Source organism: Crinia signifera, chromosome 19 (assembly GCF_055691185.1).
Source record: "Crinia signifera chromosome 19, ASM5569118v1, whole genome shotgun sequence".
Classification (NCBI taxonomy): domain Eukaryota; kingdom Metazoa; phylum Chordata; class Amphibia; order Anura; family Myobatrachidae; genus Crinia; species Crinia signifera.
This window is the reverse complement of record NC_139226.1, coordinates 12,526,817-12,554,564: the sequence shown is the minus strand read 5'-3', so window position 1 is coordinate 12,554,564 and position 27,748 is coordinate 12,526,817. Positions and strand designations below refer to the sequence as shown.

The window sequence follows — 27,748 nt, the reverse complement described above, 5'->3', positions numbered from 1 at the left end:
AAGGGTCCTAGTGGGCTGTATGATACGGTGACCCAGCAGTTTGGTCAGGAGGATGGAAAATGTGAAAAAGAAAGAGAGTGGATATGTGTGGCCTGTACAGTGAAGATCTATAGATATAGATAATTGTAGTACAACTGTACTTGCCATTCCCAAATACCTGAAATGCAGCCTGGGATTACTGGTAACATTTTTGTTTGATAGCACAACCCCCCTGGGAAATTCAGCCCATGTAGAACAGTATGCTGTGGATTCCCCAGCAGCAAACCCACCATCCCTGGCTGCAGTATCCCAGTGCTTCTATCTGCATTTTCGTTTCTGATTTAGCTTGTATCCGCATTGGTTATGAGCACCAGTGCTGGCACTTGCGGATTCCCCAGAAGCAGACCCACCAGCCCTGGCTGCAGTAACCCAGTGCTTGTATCTGCATTTCCGTTTCTGATTTAGCTTGTAGCAGTGTCAGTTATGAGCACCAGTGCTGGCACTTGCGGATTCCCCAGCAGCAGACCCACCAACCAACCCACCAGTGCTGGCACTTGTCTCTGGGGGAAGACATACTTTATTTTATATATTTTTAAATAATTATTGATTTTTGGCCACATATTGAAGACACTGTTACATTTAATTGAATGTGACATGGGGCCTTATTCAGCAGATTCAAAACTGTTGATGTTGGGCAGATGGGCAACAGACGCAGTTACGGGCGCTTCTGTAAGCCAGGAGTGTCGCCATTACCTCTGGAGTAGTGGTCCATGCGGCTGCTGTTGGGTCTGGTGGTAAGAGGAAGTCAACTATAATATATGTTCTGGAGTCCTCTGGTCTTCTGTGCACACACGTGAGGGACAGAACATGGACGCAGAGGGCCTGTTTATCCTTATGTCCCACCGAACATGTGCACCCCCCCCCCCCCCAATGTTTTTCATTACTTTGCACTTGTCTCACGTCTTCCTGTCTGAGTAACGGAGTCCATTGCGTATATGTGAGCTTCTCATTTCTCTTCCTGTAGGCCCTTGTCTTGGTGCTAATGAAGAGTACAAGGGTTGTCCTTCCAACTGTCCACCTACCTGTGATAATTGGGACAAAGGACGAATGTGCATTCAGGTCTGCCGCTTCCCTGGAAAATGTCAGTGCAAGACCGGATATGTCCGTAACAGCGAAGGAGCCTGTGTTCTTCCCAAGCAATGTCCTCCTAAAAGTAAGGGCGGGGGATGTGTGCCAGGGGTGTGACTATTATGTCCACTATAATAGATGTTCTGGAGTCCTCTGGTCTTCTGAGCACACACGTGAGGGACAGAACATGGGCGCAATGTTTTTCATTACTTCCGCTTATCTCACGTCTTCCTGTCTGAGTAACGGAGTCCATTGCAGATTTGTGAGCTTTTTGGGCTGCTGACACGACCTGAGTATAAGAGGTCATGGCAGGGCCGGCTCTACCATTAGGCAGCTTTAGGCAGCTGCCTAGGGCGCCAAGATCTGGGGGGCGCCACCAAGTCTGTGATGTCTATGAGGATCCTTGTTGTACTTAATGCAAGTGGCAGCTGTGGAACTTCTAACACCTCACTTCCATACTTTCCCTTGAGGCATACTTCCCTGCTGCCCCCTCCTCCTTGCACTCTGTTGTGGGTGGCAAAGGTAGGCCTCCAGGGAAAGCAGGGGACTTGCCCACCTTCACTGAGGGCTGGGAGGACCACCTGATTTTTGGGAGCCTCCATGCCATTCTGGAGTTTTAGGCAAGTATGCCTTAAGGGGTTGGAAAGTGGGTATTGGTGGCAGTATGGGTGTGTGTTTGGGGGGGGGGGGGGGAGAGTACGTTAAAGTTTTGACTAGGGTGCTGAGAAGCCTTACACCGGCCCTGGGTCATGGTCTATTACTCATTGTCTTCTTCTTCTAATTTAGGCCTTTGTCCTGGTGCTAATGAGGAGTACAGGGATTGTGCTTCCGCCTGTCCACCTACCTGTGATGATTGGGACATTGGAATAGCGTGCATTAAGATGTGCCTCCCTGGACAGTGTCAGTGCAAGACCGGATATGTCCTCAACAGCGAAGGAGCCTGTGTTCTTCCCAAGCAATGTCCTCCTAAAAGTAAGGGAGGTGGCTGTGTACCAGGGGTGTGACCATTGCTGTTGTCTACAGTGCGGGCTGTGTACCAGGGGTGTGACCATTGCTGTTGTATACAGTGCGGGCTGTGTGCCAGGGGTGTGACCATTGCTGCGGTATTCAGTGCGGGCTGCGTGCCAGGGGTGTGACCATTGCTGCGGTATTCAGTGCGGACTGTGTGCCAGGGGTGTGACCATTGCTGTTGTATACAGTGTGGGCTGTTTTTCCAGAGTGTGACCATTGCTGCGGTATTCAGTGTGAGCTGTGTGCCAGGGTGTGACTCAGGGGCTGGCTGGCAACTTTTAGCCTAGGGGGCAAGTCCAGAGCACTGGCCCATACCCCCCATTTCTCTGGACGGCCGAATGCTTGTGCGCGCCTGAGGCGCGCTGAAAAATTAGGCGTGTGGCCTATCATAAGGGGGCGTGGCCTGTACCATAATTGTATTGTGTACCTGCAGATTGCACATTGTGATGCTAATTACACATTATGTCGCACACCTTGATGCCCATTGCACCCCATACTGTGATGGCAATTACCCAATGCTCTCCACACCGTAATGCCCATTACACCCCATACAATGATGCCCGTTACACCGCACAATGTGATGTCCAGTGCCAGATTTGCCCCCACAGTGCTAGCTATTTCCCCACAGTGCCAGAGACGCATATGCCCCCACAGTCCCAGATACACATATGCCCCCACAGTGCCGGTTATGCCCCCACAGTGCCAGAGACACATTTGCCCCAGTGCCAGATATGCCCCCACAGTGCCAGAAACACATATGCCCCACAGTGCCAGAGACACATATGCCCCCACAGTGCCAGAGACACATATGCCCCCACAGTGCCAGAGACACATATGCCCCCACAGTGCCAGAGACACATATGCCCCCACAGTGCCAGAGACACATATGCCCCCACAGTGCCAGAGACACATATGCCCCCACAGTGCCAGAGACACATATGCCCCCACAGTGCCAGAGACACATATGCCCCCACAGTGCCAGAATTTCCCACCAGCAACTCACCATTGTTGCTGTCTCTCCATCTGCTGCTGCTGGGCGGGGAGGGGGGTGTCCGGTGGGGTCCGACAGCCCTCCTGCTCCCCCGGGCCACTTAGCCAGTCACTGGCTGCGGGCCGCGCTGGTCACCATCCACCTCCTCCTGGCAGCCCTCCTGCACTGGCCGCGGCTTCCAGAACACGGCTGCGGCTACAGGAAATTGGCCGGCGGCCATTTTTCTGTAGCCGCGGCCGTGTTCTGGAAGCGGCCCGGGGGGCACATGGCATGCAGTATTCAGTGCGGGCTGTGGACTCTGGTGAGAAGAAAGGGTCCAGCAATGAGTGTTCAAGAGTTCCAAGGGTCTCTGCCCTTCCCCAATACCCAATTAGGCCAGCACATGTGCATGAATGCCGTGTTTGGCCTTCATGAGATCTGGTCGATAAATCGATAATGTATAGGTCAACACCAAAAGGTCAACAGTCACAAGGTTGACACTGACAAAAGGTCAACACAATCAAAAAATCGTCATTGACATGGCAAAGCTTAACACACTTACAGGTTGACATGAGTTTTTTACGATTTTTGGGACTTTCTCATACTTTTGACCTCGTGCATGTCAACCTTTTACCAATGTGGACCTTGAGCATGTGGACCTTTGTCAGTGTGCACCTAGGGCATGGCTATTTACCTCCTGTATATCCTATGATCCTCACCCGGCCATCAGTTCCACAGTGCTGGCACCAGCCCCAATTGTTCGCAGTTGCCACGGCCTGAGTATAACAGGTCATGGTCTATTATTACTAATAGATTAATTAATAATTACTCATTGTCTTCTGCTTCTAATTTAGGCCCTTGTCCTGGTGCTAATGAGGAGTACAAGGATTGTGCTTCCGCCTGTCCACCTACCTGTGATGATTGGGACATTGGAATAGCGTGCCATAAGATCTGCCTCCCTGGAGAATGTCAGTGCAAGACTGGATATGTCCTCAACAGTGAAGGAGCCTGTGTTCTTCCCAATCAATGTCCTCCTAAAAGTAAGGGAGGTGGCTGTGTACCAGGGGTGTGACAATTGCTGTTGTATACAGTGCGGGCTGTGTACCAGGGGTGTGACCATTGCTGTTGTATACAGTGTGGACTGTGTGCCAGGGGTGTGACCATTGCTGTTGTATACAGTGCGGGCTGTGTACCAGGGGTGTGACCATTGCTGTTGTATACAGTGCGGGCTGTGTACCAGGGGTGTGACCATTGCTGTTGTATACAGTGTGGACTGTGTGCCAGGGGTGTGACCATTGCTGTTGTATACAGTGCGGGCTGTGTACCAGGGGTGTGACCATTGCTGTTGTATACAGTGCGGGCTGTGTGCCAGGGGTGTGACCATTGCTGCGGTATTCAGTACAGGGCTGCGTGCCAGGGGTGTGACCATTGCTGCAGTTTTCAGTGCGGGCTGTGTGCCAGGGGTGTGACCATTGCTGTTGTATACAGTGTGGGCTGTTTTACCAGGGTGCGACCATTGCTGCGGTATTCAGTGTGGGCTGTTTACCAGGGTGTGACCCAGGGGCTGGCTGGCAACTTTTAGCCTAGGGGGCAAATCCAGAGCACTGGCCCATACCCCCCATTTCTCTGGAAGGCCGAATGCTTGTGCGCGCCTAAGGCGCGCTGAAAAATTAGGCGTGTGGCCTATCATAAGGGGACGTGGCCTGTACCATAATTGTATTGTGTACCGGCAGATTGCACATTGTGATGCTATTTACACATTATGCCGCACACCTTGATGCCCATTGCACCCCATACTGTGATGGCAATTACCCAATGCTCTCCACACCGTAATGCCCATTACACCCCATACAATGATGCCCATTACACCACACAATGTGATGTCCAGTGCCAGATTTGCCCCCACAGTGCCAGCTATTTCCCCACAGTGCCAGAGACGCATATGCCCCCACAGTGCCACATATGCCCCCACAGTGCCAGATACACATATGCCCCCACTGTGCCGGTTATGCCCCCACAGTGCCAGAGACACATTTGCCCCAGTGCCAGATATGCCCCCACAGTGCCAGAAACACATATGCCCCACAGTGCCAGAAATGCCCCCACAGTGCCAGAGACACATATGCCCCCACAGTGCCAGAGACACATATGCCCCCACAATGCCAGAATTTCCCACCAGCAACTCACCATTGTTGCTGTCTCTCCATCTGCTGCTGCTGGGCGGGGGGGTGTCCGGTGGGGTCCGACAGCCCTCCTGCTCCCCCGCACCACTTAGCCAGTCACTGGCTGAGGGCCGCGCTGGTCACCATCCACCTCCTCCAGGCAGCCCTCCTGCGCTGGCCGCGGCTTCCAGAACACGGCTGCGGCTACAGGAAATTGTCCGGCGGCCATTTTCCTGTAGCCGCGGCCGTGTTCTGGAAGCGGCCCGGGGGGCACATGGCACCCTGCCCTCCAGCCCAGCCCGCCCCTGGTGTGACCATTGCTGCAGTATTCAGTGCGGGCTGTGGACTCTGGTGAGAAGAAAGGGTCCAGCAATTAGTGTTCAAGAGTTCCAAGGGTCTCTGCCCTTCCCTAATACCCAATTAGGCCAGCACATGTGCATGAATGCCGTGTTTGGCCTTCATGAGATCTGGTCGATAAATCGATAATGTATAGGTCAACACCAAAAGGTCAACAGTCACAAGGTTGACACTGACAAAAGGTCAACACAATCAAAAAATCGTCATTGACATGGCAAAGCTTAACACACTTACAGGTTGACATGAGTTTTTTAAGATTTTTGGGACTTTCTCATACTTTTGACCTCGTGCATGTCAACCTTTTACCAATGTGGACCTTGAGCATGTGGACCTTTGTCAGTGTGCACCTAGGGCATGTGGACCTTTGTCAGTGTGCACCTAGGGCATGTGGACCTTTGTCAGTGTGCACCTAGGGCATGGCTATTTACCTCCTGTATATCCTATGATCCTCACCCGGCCATCAGTTCCACAGTGCTGGCACCAGCCCCAATTGTTCGCAGTTGCCACGGCCTGAGTATAACAGGTCATGGTCTATTATTACTAATAGATTAATTAATAATTACTCATTGTCTTCTGCTTCTAATTTAGGCCCTTGTCCTGGTGCTAATGAGGAGTACACGGATTGTGCTTCCGCCTGTCCACCTACCTGTGATAATTGGGACAAAGGAATAGGGTGCAGTGAGATCTGCCTCCCTGGAGAATGTCAGTGCAAGACCGGATATGTCCGTAACAGCGAAGGAGCCTGTGTTCTTCCCAATCAATGTCCTCCTAAAAGTAAGGGAGGTGGCTGTGTACCAGGGGTGTGACCATTGCTGTTGTATACAGTGCGGGCTGTGTACCAGGGGTGTGACCATTGCTGTTGTATACAGTGCGGGCTGTGTACCAGGGGTATGACCATTGCTGTTGTATACAGTGTGGGCTGTGTGCCAGGGGTGTGACCATTGCTGCGGTATTCAGTGTGGGCTGTGTGCCAGGGGTGTGACCATTGCTGCAGTATTCAGTGTGGGCTGTGTGCCAGGGGTGTGACCATTGCTGTGGTATTCAGTGTGGGCTGTGTGCCAGGGTGTGACCCAGGGGCTGGCTGGCAACTTTTAGCCTAGGGGGCAGGTCCAGAGCACTGGCCCATACCCCCCGTTTCTCTGGAAGGCCGAATGCTTGTGCGCGCCTGAGGCGTGCTGAAAAATTAGGCGCGTGGCCTGTACCATAATTGTATTGTGTACCTGCAGATTGCACATTGTGATGCTAATTACACATTATGCCGCACACCTTGATGCCCATTGCACCCCATACTGTGATGGCAATTACCCAATGCTCTCCACACCGTAATGCCCATTACACCCCATACAATGATGCCCATTACACCGCACAATGTGATGTCCAGTGCAAGATTTGCCCCCACAGTGCCAGCTATTTCCCCACAGTGCCAGAGACGCATATGCCCCCACAGTGCCACATATGCCCCCACAGTGCCAGATACACATATGCCCCCACAGTGCCAGTTATGCCCCCACAGTGCCAGAAACACATATGCCCCACAGTGCCAGAGACACATATGCCCCCACAGTGCCAGAGACACATATGCCCCCACAGTGCCAGAGACACATATGCCCCCACAGTGCCAGAGACACATATGCCCCCACAGTGCCAGAGACACATATGCCCCCACAGTGCCAGAGACACATATGCCCCCACAGTGCCAGAGACACATATGCCCCCACAGTGCCAGAGACACATATGCCCCCACAGTGCCAGAGACACATATGCCCCCACAGTGCCAGAGACACATATGCCCCCACAGTGCCAGAGACACATATGCCCCCACAGTGCCAGAATTTCCCACCAGCAACTCACCATTGTTGCTGTCTCTCCATCTGCTGCTGCTGGGCGGGGGGGTGTCCGGTGGGGTCTGACAGCCCTCCTGCTCCCCCGCACCACTTAGCCAGTCACTGGCTGCGGGCCGCGCTGGTCACCATCCACCTCCTCCAGGCAGCCCTCCTGCGCTGGCCGCGGCTTCCAGAACACGGCTGCGGCTACAGGTAATTGGCCGGCGGCCATTTTCCTGTAGCCGCGGCCGTGTTCTGGAAGCGGCCCGGGGGACACATGGCACCCTGCCCTCCGGCCCAGCCCGCCCCTGGTGTGACCATTGCTGCAGTATTCAGTGCGGGCTGTGGACTCTGGTGAGAAGAAAGGGTCCAGCAATGAGTGTTCAAGAGTTCCAAGGGTCTCTGCCCTTCCCTAATACCCAATTAGGCCAGCACATGTGCATGGATGCCGTGTTTGGCCTTCATGAGATCTGGTCGATAAATCGATAATGTATAGGTCAACACCAAAAGGTCAACAACAGTCACAAGGTTGACACTGACAAAAGGTCAACACAATCAAAAAATCGTCATTGACATGGCAAAGCTTAACACACTTACAGGTTGACATTAGTTTTTTACGATTTTTGGGACTTTCTCATACTTTTGACCTCGTGCATGTCAACCTTTTACCAATGTGGACCTAGGGCATGTGGACCTCTGTCAGTGTGCACCTAGGGCATGGCTATTTACCTCCTGTATATCCTATGATCCTCACCCGGCCATCAGTTCCACAGTGCTGGCACCAGCCCCAATTGTTCGCAGTTGCCACGGCCTGAGTATAACAGGTCATGGTCTATTATTACTAATAGATTAATTAATAATTACTCATTGTCTTCTTCTAATTTAGGCCCTTGTCCTGGTGCTAATGAGGAGTACAGGGATTGTGCTTCCGCCTGTCCACCTACCTGTGATGATTGGGACATTGGAATAGCGTGCCATAAGATCTGCCTCCCTGGAGAATGTCAGTGCAAGACCGGATATGTCCTCAACAGCGAAGGAGCCTGTGTTCTTCCGAATCAATGTCCTCCTAAAAGTAAGGGAGGTGGCTGTGTACCAGGGGTGTGACCATTGCTGTTGTATACAGTGCGGGCTGTGTACCAGGGGTGTGTCCATTGCTGTTGTATAAAGTGCGGGCTGTGTCCATTGCTGCGGTATTCAGTGTGGGCTGTGTGCCAGGGGTGTGACCATTGCTGCAGTATTCAATGCGGGCTGTGTGCCAGGGGTGTGACCATTGCTTTTGTATACAGTGTGGGCTGTTTTACCAGGGTGCGACCATTGCTGCGGTATTCAGTGTGGGCTGTGTGCCAGGGTGTGACCCAGGGGCTGGATGGCAACTTTTAGCCTAGGGGGCAAATCCAGAGCACTGGCCCATACCCCCCCATTTCTCTGGAAGGCCAAATGCTTGTGCGCGCCTGAGGCGCGCTGAAAAATTAGGCGTGTGGCCTATCATAAGGGGGCGTGGCCTGTACCATAATTGTATTGTGTACCTGCAGATTGCACATTGTGATGCTAATTACACATTATGCCGCACACCTTGATGCCCATTGCACCCCATACTGTGATGGCAATTACCCAATGCTCTCCACACCGTAATGCCCATTACACCCCATACAATGATGCCCATTACACCACACAATGTGATGTCCAGTGCCAGATTTGCCCCCACAGTGCCAGCTATTTCCCCACAGTGCCAGAGACGCATATGCCCCCACAGTGCCACATATGCCCCCACAGTGCCAGATACACATATGCCCCCACAGTGCCAGTTATGCCCCCACAGTGCCAGAGACACATTTGCCCCAGTGCCAGATATGCCCCCACAGTGCCAGAGACACATATGCCCCCACAGTGCCAGAGACACATATGCCCCCACAGTGCCAGAGACACATATGCCCCCACAGTGCCAGAGACACATATGCCCCCACAGTGCCAGAGACACATATGCCCCCACAGTGCCAGAGACACATATGCCCCCACAGTGCCAGAATTTCCCACCAGCAACTCACCATTGTTGCTGTCTCTCCATCTGCTGCTGCTGGGCGGGGGGTGTCCGGTGGGGTCCGACAGCCCTCCTGCTCCCCCGGGCCACTTAGCCAGTCACTGGCTGCGGGCCGCGCTGGTCACCATCCACCTCCTCCAGGCAGCCCTCCTGCGCTGGCCGCGGCTTCCAGAACACGGCTGCGGCTACAGGAAATTGGCCGGTGGCCATTTTCCTGTAGCCGCGGCCGTGTTCTGGAAGCGGCCCAGGGGGCACATGGCACCCTGCCCCCCGGCCCAGCCCACCCCTGGTGTGACCATTGCTGCAGTATTCAGTGCGGGCTGTGGACTCTAGTGAGAAGAAAGGGTCCAGCAATGAGTGTTCAAGAGTTCCAAGGGTCTCTGCCCTTCCCTAATACCCAATTAGGCCAGCACATGTGCATGGATGCCGTGTTTGGCCTTCATGAGATCTGGTCGATAAATCGATAATGTATAGGTCAACACCAAAAGGTCAACAACAGTCACAAGGTTGACACTGACAAAAGGTCAACACAATCAAAAAATCATCATTGACATGGCAAAGCTTAACACACTTACAGGTTGACATGAGTTTTTTACGATTTTTGGGACTTTCTCATACTTTTGACCTCGTGCATGTCAACCTTTTACCAATGTGGACCTAGGGCATGTGGACCTTTGTCAGTGTGCACCTAGGGCATGTGGACCTTTGTCAGTGTGCACCTAGGGCATGTGGACCTTTGTCAGTGTGCACCTAGAGCATGTGGACCTTTGTCAGTGTGCACCTAGGGCATGTGGACCTTTGTCAGTGTGGACCTTGAGCATGTGGACCTTTGTCAGTGTGCACCTAGGGCATGTGGACCTTTGTCAGTGTGCACCTAGGGCATGGCTATTTACCTCCTGTATTTCCTATGATCCTCACCCGGCCATCAGTTCCACAGTGCTGGCACCAGCCCCAATTGTTCGCAGTTGCCACGGCCTGAGTATAACAGGTCATGGTCTATTATTACTAATAGATTAATTAATAATTACTCATTGTCTTCTGCTTCTAATTTAGACCCTTGTCCTGGTGCTAATGAGGAGTACACGGATTGTGCTTCCGCCTGCCCACCTACCTGTGATGATTGGGACAAAGGAATAGGGTGCAGTGAGATCTGCCTCCCTGGACAATGTCAGTGCAAGACCGGATATGTCCGTAACAGCGAAGGAGCCTGTGTTCTTCCCAATCAATGTCCTCCTAAAAGTAAGGGAGGCGGCTGTGTGCCAGGGGTGTGACCATTGCTGTTGTATTCAGTGTGGGCTGTGTGCCAGGGGTGTGACCAGGGGCTGGCTAGTAACTTTTAGCCTAGGGGGCAAGTCCAGAGCACTGGCCCATACACCCCCATCTCTCTGGAAGGACGAATGCTTGTGCGCGCTTCCGGCGCGCTGAAAAATTAGGCGTGTGGCCTATCATAAGGGGGCGTGGCCTGTACCATAATTGTGTTGTGTACCTGCAGATTGCACATTGTGATGCTTATTACACATTATGCCGCACACCTTAATGCCCATTGCACCCCATACTGTGATGGCAAATGCCCATTACACTGCACAATGTGATGTTCACAGTGCCAGATACACATATGCCCCGACAGTGCCAGATACACATATGCCCCCACCAGGGCCGGTGCTACCCACTCAGCAGCTCCTGCAAAGCAGGGAGACGCCATGCTGAAAAGGCGCGGTCTCCCTCCCTTCTCTGCTAAAGCTGCCTCAGCCCTCACTGTTACTGCCTCCTGCACGCCGCCCACAGCGCCTGTCTAACAGCGGGCGGCAGTATGGAGAGGCTGTGCAGCTCCCTGCACCACGCACACTGTCCTCCTCCTCCTGCGACCTGCCCCCTTCTTCCTCACGGACACTTGCGCTGTCTGTGAATGCCTGGATGACATGTCATGTCTTGGTCCACCCCCTACCCATTGCTCCCTGTGCCTGTCAGCTGTCAATCAAATGAACACCTCCTCTTCCTTCCCTCTTCTCAGTGTGCTGTGCCAGGGCCGCTGCCAGTCCTCAACACTCCGCCCCCTCTATCTCCTCCCCTCTTCTTCCATCTCCTCCTTCTCTCCTTTCCCCCTCAGTCACGAGTGCTGCACATACTTTTTGTACTGCTTTTGGATTGCATCGCACACACATTGCATGCATGCCGTGCGATGCGATCTAGCCCATAACGTATGGGATTCTCGCAGCGTGTATGGGCACCTTTAGTGCCTGCAACATTTTGCGGACACAGCACTGAGATGGTGTATGCATACATGTACATGCACCCGAGATCCTCCATAGGATCGCATATTGCATACACTCCCATAATCGGGCTGCAGCTTGTTGCAATGGCAATGTGAAGGGCGCAAAATGTATGGTTTGCAGGAAGGCGCCGGACACCCTAGCACCGGCCCTGGCCCCCACAGTGCCAGAGACACACATTCCCCCACAGTGCCAGATATGCTCCCACAGTACCAAGATTTCCCACCAGCAACTCACCATTGTTGCTGTCTCTCCATCTGCTGCTGGGCGGGGGGGTGTCCGATGGGGTCCAGCAGCCCTCCTGCTCCCCCGGGCCGCTTAGCCAGTCACTGGCTGCGGGCTGCGCTGGTCACCATCCACCTCCTCCAGGCAGCCCTCCTGTGCTGGCCGCGGCTTCCAGAGCGCGGCCGCGTTCTGGAAGCCGCGGCCAGCACAGGAGGGCTGCCTGGAGGAGGTGGATGGTGACCAGCGCAGCCCGCAGCCAGTGACTGGCTAAGCGGCCCGGGGGGCACATGGCACCCTGCCCCCCGACCCAGCTTGTCTCTGGTGTGACCATTGCTGCAGTATTCAGTGCGGGCTGTGGACTCTGGTGGGAAGAAAGGGTCCAGCAATGAGTGTTCAAGAGTTCCAAGGGTCTCTGCCCTTCCCTAATACCCAATTAGGCCAGCACATGTGCATGGACAACGTGTTTGGCCTTCATGAGATCTGGTCGATAAATCGATAATGTATAGGTCAACACCAAAAGGTCAACAACAGTCACAAGGTTGACACTGACAAAAGGTCAGCACAATCAAAAAATCATCATTGACATGGCAAAGCTTAACACACTTACAGGTTGACACAAGTTTTTTACGATTTTTGGGACTTTCTCGTACTTTTGACCTCGTGCATGTCAACCTTTTACCAATGTGGACCTTTGTCAGTGTGCACCTAGGGCATGTGGACCTTTGTCAGTGTGCACCTAGGGCATGTGGACCTTTGTCAGTGTGCACCTAGGGCATGTGGACCTTTGTCAGTGTGGACCTAGGGCATGTGGACCTTTGTCAGTGTGCACCTAGAGCATGGCCTCCTGCTGTATATCCTATGATTCTCACCCGGCCATCAGTTCCACAGTGCTGGCACCAGCCCCAATTGTTCGCAGTTGCCACGGCCTGAGTATAACAGGTCATGGTCTATTAATACTAATAGATTAATTAATAATTACTCATTGTCTTCTGCTTCTAATTTAGGCCCTTGTCTTGGAGCTAATGAGGAGTACAAGGATTGTGCTTCCGCCTGTCCACCTACCTGTGATGATTGGGACAAAGGAATAATAGGGTGTGTTGAGATCTGCCTCCCTGGAGAATGTCAGTGCAAGACCGGATATGTCCTTGACAGCGAAGGAGCCTGTGTTCGTCCCTATCAATGTCCTTCTAAAAGTATGGGAGGTGGCTGTGTACCAGGGGTGTGACCATTGCTGTTGTAATCAGTGTGGGCTGTGTGCCAGGGGTGTGACCAGGGGCTGGCTGGCAACTTTTATCCTAGGGGCAAGTCCAGAGCACTGGCCCATACCCCCCCCATCTCTAGAAAGCCGAATGCTTGTGCGTGCCGGAGGCGCGCAGAAAAATTAGGCGTGTGGCCTATCATAAGGGGGCGTGGCCTGTACCATAATTGTATTGTGTACCGGCAGATTGCACATTCTGATGCTAATTACACATTATGCCGCACACCTTGGTGCCCATTGCACCCCATACTGTGATGGCAATTACCCAATGCTCCCTACACCGTAATGCCCATTACACCGCACAATGTGATGTACAGTGCCAGCTATGCCCCCACAGTGCCAGAGATTCCCACCAGCAACTCACCATTGTTGCTGTCTCTCCATGTGCTGCTGCTGGGCAGGAGGGTGTCCGGTGGGGTCCGACAGCCCTCCTGCTCCCCCGGGCCGCTTAGCCAGTCACTGGCTGCAGGCCGCGCTGGTCACCATCCACCTTCTCCAGGCAGCTCTCCTGCACTGGCCTCGGCTTCCAGAACACGGCCACAGCTACAGGAAAATGGCCTCAGTGCAGGGGGCCGGCGGCCATTTTCCTGTAGCCGAGCCGTGTTCTGGAAGCCGTGGCCAGTGCAGGAGGGCTACCTGGAGGAGGTGGATGATGACCAGCGCGGCCCGCAGCCAGTGACTGCTAAGCGGCCTGGGGGGAACATGGCACCCTGCCCCCCCGGCCCAGCCCGCCCCTGGTGTGACCATTGCTGTAGTATTCAGTGCGGGCTGTGGACTCTGGTGAGAAGAAAGGGTCCAGCAACAAGTGTTCAAGAGTTCCAAGGGTCTCTGCTCTTCCCTACATACCCAATTAGGCCAGCACATGTGCATGGATGCCGTGTTTGGCCTTCATGAGATCTGGTCGATAAATCGATAATGTATAGGTCAACACCAAAAGGTCAACAACAGTCACAAGGTTGACACTGACAAAAGGTCAGCACAATCAAAAAATCGTCATTGACATGGCAAAGCTTAACACATTTACAGGTTGACATGAGTTTTTTATGATTTTTGGGACTTTCTCATACTTTTGACCTCGTGCATGTCAACCTTTTACCAATGTGGACCTTTGTCAGTGTGCACCTAGGGCATGTGGACCTTTGTCAGTGTGCACCTAGGGCATGTGGACCTCTGTCAGTGTGCACCTAGGGCATGGCTATTTACCTCCTTTATATCCTATGATCCTCACCCAGCCATCAGTTCCACAGTGCTGGCACCAGCCCCAATTGTTCGCAGTTGCCACGGCCTGAGTATAACAGGTCATGGTCTATTAATACTAATACATTAATAATTACTCATTGTCTTCTTCTTCTTCTAATTTAGGCCCTTGTCTTGGTGCTAATGAGGAGTACACGGATTGTGCATCCGCCTGTCCACCTACCTGTGATGATTGGGACAAAGGAATAGCGTGCATTAAGATCTGCGTCCCTCGACAATGTCAGTGCAAGATCGGATATGTCCGTAACAGCGAAGGAGCCTGTGTTCTTCCCAATCAATGTCCTCCTAAAAGTAAGGGAGGCGGCTGTGTACCAGGGGTGTGACCATTGCTGTTGTATACAGCGCGGGCTGTGTAACCAGGGGTGTGACCATTGCTGCAGTATTCAGTGTGGGCTGTGTGCCAGGGGTGTGACCATTGCTGTTGTATTCAGTGTGGGCTGTGTGCCAGGGGTGTGACCAGGGGCTAGCGGGCAACTTTTATCCTAGGGGCAAGTCCAGAGCACTGGCCCATACCCCCCATCTCTAGAAGACCGAATGCGTGTGGCCTATCATAAGGGGGCGTGGCCTGTACCATAATTGTGTTGTGTACCTGCAGATTGCACATTGTGATGCTAATTACACATTATGCCGCACACCTTGATGCCCATTGTACCCCATACTGTGATGGCAATTACCCAATGCTCCCCACACCATAATGCCCATTACACCCCATACCATGATGCCCATTACACAGCACAATGTGATGTCCACAGTGCCAGATACACATATACCCCCACCAGGGCCAGTGCTACCCACTCAGCAGCTCCTGCAAAGCAGGGAGGCACCATGCTGAAAAGGCGCTGTCTCCCTCCCTGCTCTGCTAAAGCTGCCTCAGCCCTCACTGTCACTGCCTCCTGCATGCCGCCCACAGCGCTTGTCTAACAGCGGGCGGCAGTATGGAGAGTCTGAGCAGCTCCCTGCACCACGCACACTGTCCTCCTCCTCCTCCTCCTGCGACCTGCCCCCTTCTTCCTCATGGACACTTGCGCTGTCTGTGACTGCCTGGATGTCATGTCTGGATCCACCCCCTATCCATTGCTCCCTGTGCCTGTCAGCTGTCAATCAAATGACAAACGCCTCCCCTTCCTTCCCTCTTCTCAGTGTGCTGTGCCAGGGCCGCCCCCTCTCCTCTATCTCTTCCCCTCTCCTTCCATCTCCTCCTTCTCTCCCCTCCTTTCCCCCTCAGTCACGAGTGCTGCACATACTTTTTGTACTGCTTTTGGATCGCATCGCACACACATTGCATGCATGCCATGCGATGCGATCTAGCTCATAATGTATTCGATTCTCGCAGTGTGTATGGGCACCTTTAGTGCCTGCAACATTTTGCGGACACAGCACTGAGATGGTGTATGCATGCATGTAAATGCACCCGAGATCCTCCATAGGATCGCATGTTGAATACACTCCCATAATCGGGCTGCAGCTTGTTGCAATGGCAATGTGAAGGGCGCAAAATGTATGGTTTGCAGGAAGGCGCCGGACACCCTAGCACCGGCCCTGGCTCCCCACAGTGCCAGAAATGCTCCCACAGTGCCAGAGACACATATGCCCCCACAGTACCAGGATTTCCTCTACCTCCCCCATGGCAGCCCTCACTCATGGGTTTCTCCCCTCTGGGTAGTGCATTGGAAAGGAAGAAAGACACCAGCCCCTATAAAAGGGCCCCTCCTCCTTCCTCTTTTTCCTTTCCGGGTAAGTGCAGGTACAGGTATGATGGGAGGTGGACACTGGCTTACCCGGCTCAGGCGTGTCTCTGCGGCGGCTCTGGCCCCCTGCAGAAGACTGTACATCCAGTCGGGGCACCCGGTGGATTCAAATTAAATGGCCGCATGCGGACCCCCCCGGGGGCAGCTACAGGCGGTGGCGTCCGCAGGAGTGGCATCAATGGCGGCGCGGGATAGCGTCTGCCGCGTCACTGCCTGGCCCGCGTGCGTCTGCACAGAGCGGGCGGACGTCGGCGGCAGTGCGCGGCGCCGGTGAGTGACGTGCTTCCGCCGCAAGCGGAAGCGTATTTAGCCGGCGTCTGCGTTCAAACAAGATGCAGGAGTCAGCGCTGGTGTCGCCGCGGTATCTGAGGTCTCAGGACAACGGGGTAAGGCGCCGGGGGGCGCATGTTTTGTTTCTACATGCTCTGTTATCCGGGACTTAGGTAGTTAGTGGGGGAAGCTGTTTAGTTTATTTTTCCCTTTTCTTCCTTTAGAGTTAATTGCGCACTGCTGCCATGGAGGATGATGGGCGTGCTGTGAGGAAATCAGGGTAAGCCATAGTTTTAGGGGTGTCCACCTTTGCATATACGCCTACATGAGTAATAGTATGGTTCTCCCTTTAGGTCAGAGACCAGCAAGGATAAGGAGGTTAGGTCCAAGCATAAGAGGCCTCATTTAGACAAGTGTGCAGCCTGTGAAAAAGTGTTACCTGAAAAACACGTGGGCATCCTATGTGAAGGTTGTAAGACACCCCCCCCCCCCCCCCCCAACAACTGCAGCCAGCACAAATGTCGAGCCTAGTAGAAATGTTAACATCTGCATTAGCAGAAAAGTTTGTGGCAAAGGAGGATGTGGAGAAACGGTCGTCCAAAAGAAAGCATGTCGTCATCAGTGAGGACACTGACAGGGACGTGCAGTCAGGGGAGGCAGGGGAGGCAGAGCCTCCCCTGTCATAATGATGTAAATAATAAAAAGAAGATATTTATATATCTTTTATTATTTTCATCATTTCTACCTCTAGACTGCTGCATGTGAGGAGGGTGGGAGGCAGCGGGAGAGGTGCCTCCCGCTGTTAACATTAAAACTACGGGCAGCGGGGGGCAGGCAGGGGACAGGGTGCAGCAATGGGCTGTAAAAGCCCATTGAAAATGAATGGGGAAGCGGCATTCATACTGGTGCCGTAATGACCGGGGCACCAGTATGAATGCACGCCCCCAGATGTGATCGGGTCAGCGGATCCAGTGCTGGATCCGCTGTCCAATCACACACATGTAAGGCCCACCTGGTGACGAGGCAGCAGCACGGGGAGTCCGGAGCCGCTGGGAGATAGCCAAGGACAGGTGAGTCTGCTGGCGGAGGAGGAGGGGTGGGGGGGATGTCCGGGAACGGCCAACAGGAGGGAGATGCGCCGCTGCGTGCCTCGAGCAGGAACCCACAGCGAGCACTTCCACTGCTCCTTAACAGCGGAGCCCCGGCACCGTAACTCTAGGAAGGGGGAAGCAAAACTCAGCCTCCCAACGGGAAGCAGTCCCCCGCCCCCTCCCGCACCTCCCTGACAGCAGCTGGACCTAGGTGCCGCAGCAGGAGAGGAGACCGTGCCCACCTGTGACCCGGCAGAAGCAGCCGACACCAGGGACATGAGCCAGCAGCAGCACTAAGGAGCAGCAGCAGCATGGCTTTCGGTAAAATGCCCTAATTAGTTAGTGTCCCCAGTAGTAGCTGCCTACAGTCACTGGGGGAAGGTGGCCTAAGTGTGACAGGTGGGTGGAATGTATATATGAATGGGACCAGTGTATGTATGAATTAGTGCATGTATGTATGAGTCTCAGTGTATGTACGTATGAGTGCGTCAGTGCATGTATGTATGTATGAATGAGAGCTGCAGTGCATGTATGTATGAGTGTCAGTGTATGTATGTATGAGTGCGTCAGTGCATGTATGTATGAATGGGAGCTGCAGTGCCTGCATGTGAAAGTCAAGTGCATATATGTACAGTAGGCACTGTATGTATATATGTGTGAGGCAGTTACAGATGTGTCCTCATACAAAGTTCTACTTACGCCCCTGTCGCCACTGCTATGTATGTATGAGTGTCAGTGTATGTATGAATGAGAGCGTTAGTGTATGTATGTATGAGTGTCAGTGCATGTATGTATGAGTGTCAGTGCATGTATGTATGAGTGTCAGTGCATGTATGTATGAGTGTCAGTGTATGTATGAATGAGAGCGTTAGTGTATGTATGTATGAAACCGTTAGTGCATGTATGTATGAGTGTCAGTGTATGTATGTATGTATGTATGTATGAGAGCGTTAGTGCATGTATGTATGAGTGTCAGTGTATGTATGAATGAGAGCGTTAGTGCATGTATGTATGTATGTATGTATCAGTGCCAGTGTATGTATGTATGAGTGCGCAGCACTTGGTGGTAATGGCTGCCTGTGGTCCAGTGTGGGAAGGTCAGTGCCTCCCCAGGCACTGACCTCACCGCACGTCACTGGACTCTGATGACTCGGTCCATCGATCAACTAGTGCAGTCATGCCAGAGTATGATTTGGATCAGGCAGATGAGGTGCCTAGTCAGGATAAACTAGAGACTGAAGTGAACCCTGACATGATTGATAACTTGTTAAATTTGATTTACAAGTCCTTAAATATTGATGATCCACAGGAGGATTTGAGCCTCCAAGAAATGCTGTTTAAAGATCAGAAACGCAAGGGTAAAGTGTTTCCGCTGTCCAATACTCTGAAAGAAGTAATTTCGGAGGAATGGAAACACCCGGACAAACGGTTGGTAATTTCAAGCAGGGTTAGTAAAATGTATCCGTTTGACAAACAGCAAGTTGCCTCTTGGAAGGTAGCGCCGAAAGTGGACGCAGCAGTGGCAAGGCTGTCCAGAAAGACCACCCTGCCCCTTGAGGAGGCCAATATATTTAAAGACCCAATGGAGAGAAAATTTGAGCTGGGTCTTAGAAAGCAGCAGTTGGTCGCAGGTACTGCTTTGAAGCTAGCAGCGGCTATGGCTGTTACCTCAAGTCCTCTGTCCTCAGTGCAGGGGGCCGGCGGCCATTTTCCTGTAGCCGCGGCCGTGTTCTGGAAGCCACGGGCAGCACAGGAGGGCTGCCTGGAGGAGGTGGATGGTGACCAGCGCAGCCCGCAGCCAGTGACTGGCTAAGCGGCCCGGGGGGCACATGGCACCCTGCCCCCCGACCCAGCTTGTCTCTGGTGTGACCATTGCTGCAGTATTCAGTGCGGGCTGTGGACTCTGGTGAGAAGAAAGGGTCCAGCAACAAGTGTTCAAGAGTTCCAAGGGTCTCTGCCCTTCCCTAATACCCAATTAGGCCAGCACATGTGCATGGACAACGTGTTTGGCCTTCATGAGATCTGGTCGATAAATCGATAATGTATAGGTCAACACCAAAAGGTCAACATGCACTGGGTCAACAAGAGTCTCAAGGTTGACACTGACAAAAGGTCAACCCAATCAAAAAATCGTCATTGACATGACAAAGCTTAACACTTACAGGTTGACATGATTTTTTTACGATTTTTGGGACTTTCTCATACTTTTGACCTCGTGCATGTCAACCTTTTACCAATGTGGACCTTGAGCATGTGGACCTGTCAGTGTGCACCTAGGGCATGTGGACCTTTGTCAGTGTGCACCTAGGGCATGTGGACCTTTGTCAGTGTGCACCTAGGGCATGGCTATTTACCTCCTGTATATCCTATGATCCTCACCCGGCCATCAGTTCCACAGTGCTGGCACCAGCCCCAATTGTTCGCAGCCTGAGTATAACCGGTCATGGTCTATTAATACTAAAAGATTAATTAATAATTACTCATTGTCTTCTGCTTCTAATTTAGGCCCTTGTCCTGGTGCTAATGAGGAGTACAGGGATTGTGCTTCCACCTGTCCACCTACCTGTGATAATTGGGACAAAGGAATAGGGTGCAGTGAGATCTGCCTCCCTGGAGAATGTCAGTGCAAGACCGGATATGTCCGTAACAGCGAAGGAGCCTGTGTTCTTCCCAAGCAATGTCCTCCTAAAAGTAAGGGAGGCGGCTGTGTACCAGGGGTGTGACCATTGCTGTTGTATACAGTGTGGGCTGTGTGCCAGGGGTGTGACCATTTCTGCGGTATTCAGTGCGGGCTGTGTGCCAGGGGTGTGACCATTGCTGCAGTATACAGCGCGGGCTGTGTGCCAGGGGTGTGACCATTGCTGTTGTATACAGTGCGGACTGTGTGCTAGGGGTGTGACCATTGCTGCGGTATTCAGTGCGGGCTGCGTGCCAGGGATGTGACCATTGCTGCAGTATTCAGTGCGGGCTGTGTGCCAGGGGTGTGACCATTGCTGTTGTATACAGTGTGGGCTGTTTTTACCAGGGTGCGACCATTGCTGCGGTATTCAGTGTGGGCTGTGTGCCAGGGTGTGACCCAGGGGCTGGCTGGCAACTTTTAGCCTAGGGGGCAAATCCAGAGCACTGGCCCATACCCCCCATATCTCTGGAAGGCCGAATGCTTGTGCGCGCCTGAGGCGCGCTGAAAAATTAGGCGTGTGGCCTATCATAAGGGGGCGTGGCCTGTACCATAATTGTATTATGTACCGGCAGATTGCACATTGTGATGCTAATTACACATTATGCCGCACACCTTGATGCCCATTGCACCCCATACTGTTATGGCAATTACCCAATGCTCTCCACACCGTAATGCCCATTGCACCCAATACAATGATGCCCATTACACTGCACAATGTGATGTTCAGTGCCAGATTTGCCCCCACAGTGCCAGCTATTTCCCCACAGTGCCAGAGACGCATATGCCCCCACAGTGCCACATATGCCCCCACAGTGCCAGATACACATATGCCCCCACAGTGCCAGATATGCCCCCACAGTGCCAGAGACACATATGCCCCCACAGTGCCAGAGACACATATGCCCCCACAGTGCCAGAATTTCCCACCAGCAACTTACCATTGTTGCTGTCTCTCCATCTGCTGCTGCTGGGCGGGGGGGGGGGGGGTGTCCGGTGGGGTCCGACAGCCCTCCTGCTCCCCCGGGCCACTTAGCCAGTCACTGTCTGCGGGCCGCGCTGGTCACCATCCACCTCCTCCAGGCAGCCCTCCTGCGCTGGCCGCGGCTTCCAGAACACGGCTGCGGCTACAGGAAATTGTCCGGCGGCCATTTTCCTGTAGCCGCAGCAGTGTTCCGGAAGCGGCCCGGAGGGCACATGGCACCCTGCCCTCCGGCCCAGCCCACCCCTGGTGTGACCATTGCTGCGGTATTCAGTGCGGGCTGTGGACTCTGGTGGGAAGAAAGGGTCCAGCAATGAGTGTTCAAGAGTTCCAAGGGTCTCTGCCCTTCCCTAATACCCAATTAGGCCAGCACATGTGCATGGACAACGTGTTTGGCCTTCATGAGATCTGGTCGATAAATCGATAATGTATAGGTCAACAACAGTCACAAGGTTGACACTGACAAAAGGTCAACACAATTGATAAATCGTCATTGACATGGCAAAGCTTAACACACTTACAGGTTGACATGAGTTTTTTACGATTTTTGGGACTTTCTCATACTTTTGACCTCGTGCATGTCAACCTTTTACCAATGTGGACCTTGAGCATGTGGACCTTTGTCAGTGTGCACCTAGGGCATGTGGACCTTTGTCAGTGTGCACCTAGGGCATGGCTTCCTGCTGTATATCCTATGATTCTCACCCGGCCATCAGTTCCACAGTGCTGGCACCAGCCCCAATTGTTCGCAGTTGCCACGGCCTGAGTATAACTGGTCATGGTCTATTACTACTAATAGATTAATTAATAATTACTCATTGTCTTCTGCTTCTAATTTAGGCCCTTGTCCTGGTGCTAATGAGGAGTACACGGATTGTGCTCCCGTCTGTCCACCTACCTGTGATGATCGGGACAAAGGAATACCATGCTTTGATATCTGCCGCACCCCTGGACAATGTCAGTGCAAGACCGGATATGTCCGTAACAGCGAAGGAGCCTGTGTTCTTCCCAATCAATGTCCTCCTAAAAGTAAGGGAGGTGGCTGTGTGCCAGGGGTGTGACCATTGCTGTTGTATACAGTGCGGGCTGTGTGCCAGGGGTGTGGCCATTGCTGCAGTATTCAGTGCGGGCAGTGTGCCAGGGGTGTGACCATTGCTGCAGTATTCAGTGCGGGCTGCGTACTCTGGTGGGAAGAAAGGGTCCAGCAATGAGTGTCCATAAGTTCCAAGGGTCTCTGCCCTTCCCTACATACCCAGGGAGGCCATGTTTGGCCTTCATGGGATCTGGTCGATAAATCGATAATGTATAGGTCAACACCAAAAGGTCAACCACTGGCGTAACTATAGCACCGCAGCCCCCGCCAACGCACGCGGGGGGGAGGCGCTGTGCATATGGGGGCGCCGGGGGCTGCGGTGCTATAGTTACACCTCCCCCGCAGGCTTACCTATTTCGCTGGTCCCGGCGGCTCCGTTCTTCTGCTGAGGACCACCACAAAATGGCCGCCCCCATATAGCACACAGTTCTCTGAAACTGTCTGCTGTATGGGGGCGGCCATTTTGTGGTGGTCCTCAGCAGAAGGACGGAGCCGCCGGGACCAGTGCGAAAGGTAAGGCTGCGGGGGATTTGGGGGGTTTGAATGGGGGGCGCCCAAAACGTAGCTACGCCGCTGAGGTAAACATACACTGCGTCAACAACAGTCACAAGGTTGACACTGACAACAGGTTAACACACTCAAAAAATCCACATTGACATGGCAATACTTAACACACTTGAAGGTCGACATGAGTTTTTTACGATTTTTGGGACTTTCTCATACATTTGACCTCGTGCATGTCAACCGTTTACCAATGTGGACCTTGAGCATGTGGACCTTTGTCAGTGTGCACCTAGGGCATGTGGACCTGTCAGTGTGCACCTAGGGCATGTGGACCTTTGTCAGTGTGCACCTAGGGCATGGCTATTTACCTCCTGTATATCCTATGATTCTCACCCGGCCATCAGTTCCACAGTGCTGGCACCAGCCCCAATTGTTCACAGTTGCCAACCTGAGTATAACAGGTCATGGTCTATTATTACTAATAGATTAATTAATAATTACTCATTGTCTTCTGCTTCTAATTTAGGCCCTTGTCCTGGTGCTAATGAGGAGTACACGGATTGCGCTTCCAGATGCCCACGTACCTGTGAAAATTGGATCATAGCAAGGAAATGCGCCATGGAATGCCACCTACCTAGAAGATGCCAGTGCAAGCCAGGATATGTCCGCAAGGGCGATGGAACCTGTGTTCGTCCTAAACAATGTTATTTTTAAAGTAAGGGCGGGGGATGTGTGCCAGGGGTGTGACCATTGATGTTGTATGTGGCTGCTGTGCGGTGTGGCGGGAATTAAAGGACTCTGCCCTCCTGAGCGCCCACGGGGGGGGAAGCACATGAGCTGGGAGGGCATGTTTGACCTTCAATGGCCTGCGCTGACCCCAAATGCTTTCTATCAGTTCACAACCTGCTGGCTTTGTGGCGAGATCTTATGGCCTGATTCTGTAAGGATTGGTCCCCAGTGTATTCGGACCGATGGTGCGGCTCTGCGCATTCGTATAGTCAAATATATGCATGCGCTGTACGATGGTGGCGATCACAGTCATCGAGGCGTTCTCTGAGAGGGAAATGGGCAGTGGGAGGACAGGGGGCTGACACATGGGGATGCCGAATGTTTCCTGGGTGTGCCCACAAAAAAGGTGGTTGCACCAGAAAAACGATGGGCGTCCCCATGCGAACTCAAAGTCTGCACGTCACATGACGTTTCCGAGCCAAATAGAGGTCGGTATAGACTGTCTTTTATTTGGCATGGGGGAAAATTTAATGATTCTTCCCACATACTCTCGAATGTGATTGGATGTGTCAGCTATACATCCATTCGCATGCTTTCAAGGGGATCTGCTAATCAGTGAACGACAGCTGCTTAGTGAGCGGTACTGAATCAGGCCCTTCGTCCACTGTGAATTTGTTACTTAACTGTTTTTCTTTATTTTAATTCAGGATCTTGCGCCGGACCCAACCAGGAGTATAGCAGGCGCCTTCCCGCTTGTTCTGAATCATGTGAAAATCGAAAAAATATTCCACGTGCACCATGGATTGCCATCCACCAGGATGTCAGTGCAAGAGGGGGCATGTCCGGAACAGTAACGGAATCTGTATACCTCCGGAACACTGTAACCTATCCGGTTACGGGAAATGATACAGACATATATAGATAGACACCCCTTCTTCAAGTGTACAATAGCGCACTTTATTGTACACTTGAAGGGGTGTCTGTATCCCCGAAACGTCGTAGCATCACAGTAAACTCTGTTGTTTCCACAAGACCGCTGGAGTGCCTCTGCTTGTTTCCGTATCACTATCTATCCATTGTGCCCGGAAGGCACCCGCGGCAGCTGCACTGTGTTATCCTTGGAGTGCCGGGCTAAAACTCCCTATGTATATGTATATGTGTGTGTTCTCTTCACATCACAATAAAGCTGAGATCCTCCCTATTATGTCTCTGTATAACCTATTCAAGATGCTGATTGGCTGTCATGTGTTGTGAGAGAGGGTTACAGTGTCTTATATAGTGCAGCAGATTCCGTTACAGCGTCTCAAATAACGCAGCAGATTCCGTTAGTATCTTATATAGCGCAGCAGATTCCGTTACAGTGTCTTGTATAGCGCAGCAGATTCAGTTACAGTGTCTTATATAGCGCAGCAGATTCCGTTCCAGTGTCTTATATAGCGCAGCAGATTCCGTTCCAGTGTCTTATATAGCGCAGCAGATTCCGTTCCAGTGTCTTATATAGCGCAGCAGATTCCGTTCCAGGGTCTTATATAGTGCAGCAGATTCCGTTACAGTGTCTTATATAGCGCAGCACATTCTGTTATAGTGTCTTATATAGCGCAGCAGATTCCGTTCCAGAGTCTTATATAGTGCAGCAGATTCCGTTACAGTGTCTTATATAGCGCAGCAGATTCCGTTCCAGTGTCTTATATAGCGCAGCAGATTCCGTTCCAGTGTCTTATATAGCGCAGCAGATTCCGTTCCAGGGTCTTATATAGCGCAGCAGATTCCGTTCCAGTGTCTTATATAGCGCAGCAGATTCCGTTCCAGTGTCTTATATAGCGCAGCAGATTCCGTTCCAGTGTCTTATATAGCGCAGCAGATTCCGTTCCAGTGTCTTATATAGCGCAGCAGATTCCGTTCCAGTGTCTTATATAGCGCAGCAGATTCCGTTCCAGGGTCTTATATAGCGCAGCAGATTCCGTTCCAGTGTCTTATATAGCGCAGCAGATTCCGTTCCAATGTCTTATATAGCGCAGCAGATTCCGTTCCAGGGTCTTATATAGTGCAGCAGATTCCGTTACAGTGTCTTATATAGCGCAGCACATTCCGTTATAGTGTATTATATAGCGCAGCAGATTCCGTTCCAGGGTCTTATATAGTGCAGCAGATTCCGTTACAGTGTCTTATATAGCGCAGCAGATTCCGTTCCAGTGTCTTATATAGCGCAGCAGATTCCGTTCCAGTGTCTTATATAGCGCAGCAGATTCCGTTCCAGGGTCTTATATAGCGCAGCAGATTCCGTTACAGTGTCTTATATAGCGCAGCAGATTCCGTTACAGCGTATTATATAGCGCAGCAGATTCCGTTACAGCGTATTATATAGCGCAGCAGATTTTGTTACAGTGTCTTATATAGCGCAGCAGATTCCGTTACAGTGTCTTATATAGTGCAGCAGATTCCGTTACAGCGTATTATATAGCGCAGCAGATTCCGTTACAGGGTCTTATATAGCGCAGCAGATTCCGTTACAGCGTATTATATAGTGCAGCAGATTCCGTTACAGCGTCTTATATAGCGCAGCAGATTCCGTTACAGTGTCTTATATAGCGCAGCAGATTCCGTTACAGTGTCTTATATAGCGCAGCAGATTCCGTTCCAGTGTCTTATATAGCGCAGCAGATTCCGTTCCAGTGTCTTATATAGCGCAGCAGATTCCGTTCCAGGGTCTTATATAGCGCAGCAGATTCCGTTACAGTGTCTTATATAGCGCAGCAGATTCCGTTACAGCGTATTATATAGCGCAGCAGATTCCGTTACAGCGTATTATATAGCGCAGCAGATTTTGTTACAGTGTCTTATATAGTGCAGCAGATTCCGTTACAGCGTATTATATAGCGCAGCAGATTTTGTTACAGTGTCTTATATAGTGCAGCAGATTCCGTTACAGCGTATTATATAGCGCAGCAGATTCCGTTACAGGGTCTTATATAGCGCAGCAGATTCCGTTACAGCGTATTATATAGTGCAGCAGATTCCGTTACAGCGTCTTATATAGCGCAGCAGATTCCGTTACAGTGTCTTATATAGCGCAGCAGATTCCGTTACAGTGTCTTATATAGCGCATCAGATTCTGTTACAGTGTCTTATATAACGCAGCAGATTCCGTTACAGTGACTTATATAGCGCAGCAGATTCCGTTACAGCGTCTTATATAGAGCATGAAGATTCCATTACAGTGTCAATGCTTTTATTAAAAAGATTGCAACATTTAAATACAGGGAAGGATTGGTATCTAGGAGAGTGGTGACCCACACTCTAGAGAAAGGTTTGTACACAAAGAATTACCATCGCTCTTATTTAATGATGAGTGAATATCACTTAAAATTTATATTTTTTATTATTAAATCATAAAACACTTTAAATGCACATTTGTGCATAATGATATGAATCAATATAGGAAAAAAATACAAATGACATATAAATATCAGATTCTTACCTGATAATATGCTTTCTTCTACTCCTCCATGGCAGCCACACACTGGGTTCCTCCCCACTGGGCAGTACTCACCAGGGGCGAATTGGGATTGGAATCCAGCCCGGGGGGTGTGGGGTTGTTGATGCTACAGCCGGGGGGGGGGGGGGTTGCTTTGCTGCTGCTACTGCCGGGGGTGGGTGGGTGGGTATCGGGGGTCCGGACACTAGTCACCGCCCAGTGGTGAGGTGTGGCAGGTGTGCGGACACTACTCACCGCCCAGATACTTCGCATCTCTTCCCAGTGGCAGCATAGCCCAAAACAAATATGGCCACCGCATATGTGCATTTAATATATGCATATATGCTGCAGCCATATTTGTTTTGGGCAATGCTGCCGTTTGTGACCAGGCTGCAGTAGCACACGCAGGGGGGGTTTCCGAGTAGCCAGAACCCCCCCCCCCCCCCCAGAAGTGTAAGGGCCCTAGGCTAAAAGCTGAGGGTCTCCTCTTTCCATGGGTACAAGAATTTTAAAAATCGGCCCTTGGGAACCGGAGATATCTGACTTCAAAGCAGTGGTCCCCATCCAAGCCTGTTAATTGCTCTTCCCAGTCAGATCTTTCAGGTTCTGTCTGACTTAGAGTTTTTCTGAGGGTATATTCCAAAAGCTGGGACTCTCCCCCTTTGAAGGACACTAGTAGCTTGTCTCTACTGTTCCCAGAA

At 51.9% G+C, this 27,748-nt stretch overlaps 1 protein-coding gene across 1 annotated transcript in view; it reads left to right on the top strand.

Moving 5' to 3' along the window:
• LOC146041446 (zonadhesin-like) overlaps nucleotides 1-27,748 on the top strand; it is a 155,783-nt gene that overhangs the window by 2,806 nt on the left and 125,229 nt on the right. The window contains exons 3-12 of the mRNA XM_083161426.1: nucleotides 1,004-1,192; nucleotides 1,894-2,079; nucleotides 3,943-4,128; nucleotides 6,196-6,381; nucleotides 8,317-8,502; nucleotides 10,522-10,707; nucleotides 12,968-13,156; nucleotides 14,584-14,769; nucleotides 20,093-20,278; nucleotides 22,087-22,275. Of these exons, the coding sequence (XP_083017552.1) occupies nucleotides 1,004-1,192; nucleotides 1,894-2,079; nucleotides 3,943-4,128; nucleotides 6,196-6,381; nucleotides 8,317-8,502; nucleotides 10,522-10,707; nucleotides 12,968-13,156; nucleotides 14,584-14,769; nucleotides 20,093-20,278; nucleotides 22,087-22,275 (1,869 nt within the window). The remainder of the gene's footprint in view (nucleotides 1-1,003; nucleotides 1,193-1,893; nucleotides 2,080-3,942; nucleotides 4,129-6,195; nucleotides 6,382-8,316; nucleotides 8,503-10,521; nucleotides 10,708-12,967; nucleotides 13,157-14,583; nucleotides 14,770-20,092; nucleotides 20,279-22,086; nucleotides 22,276-27,748) is intronic.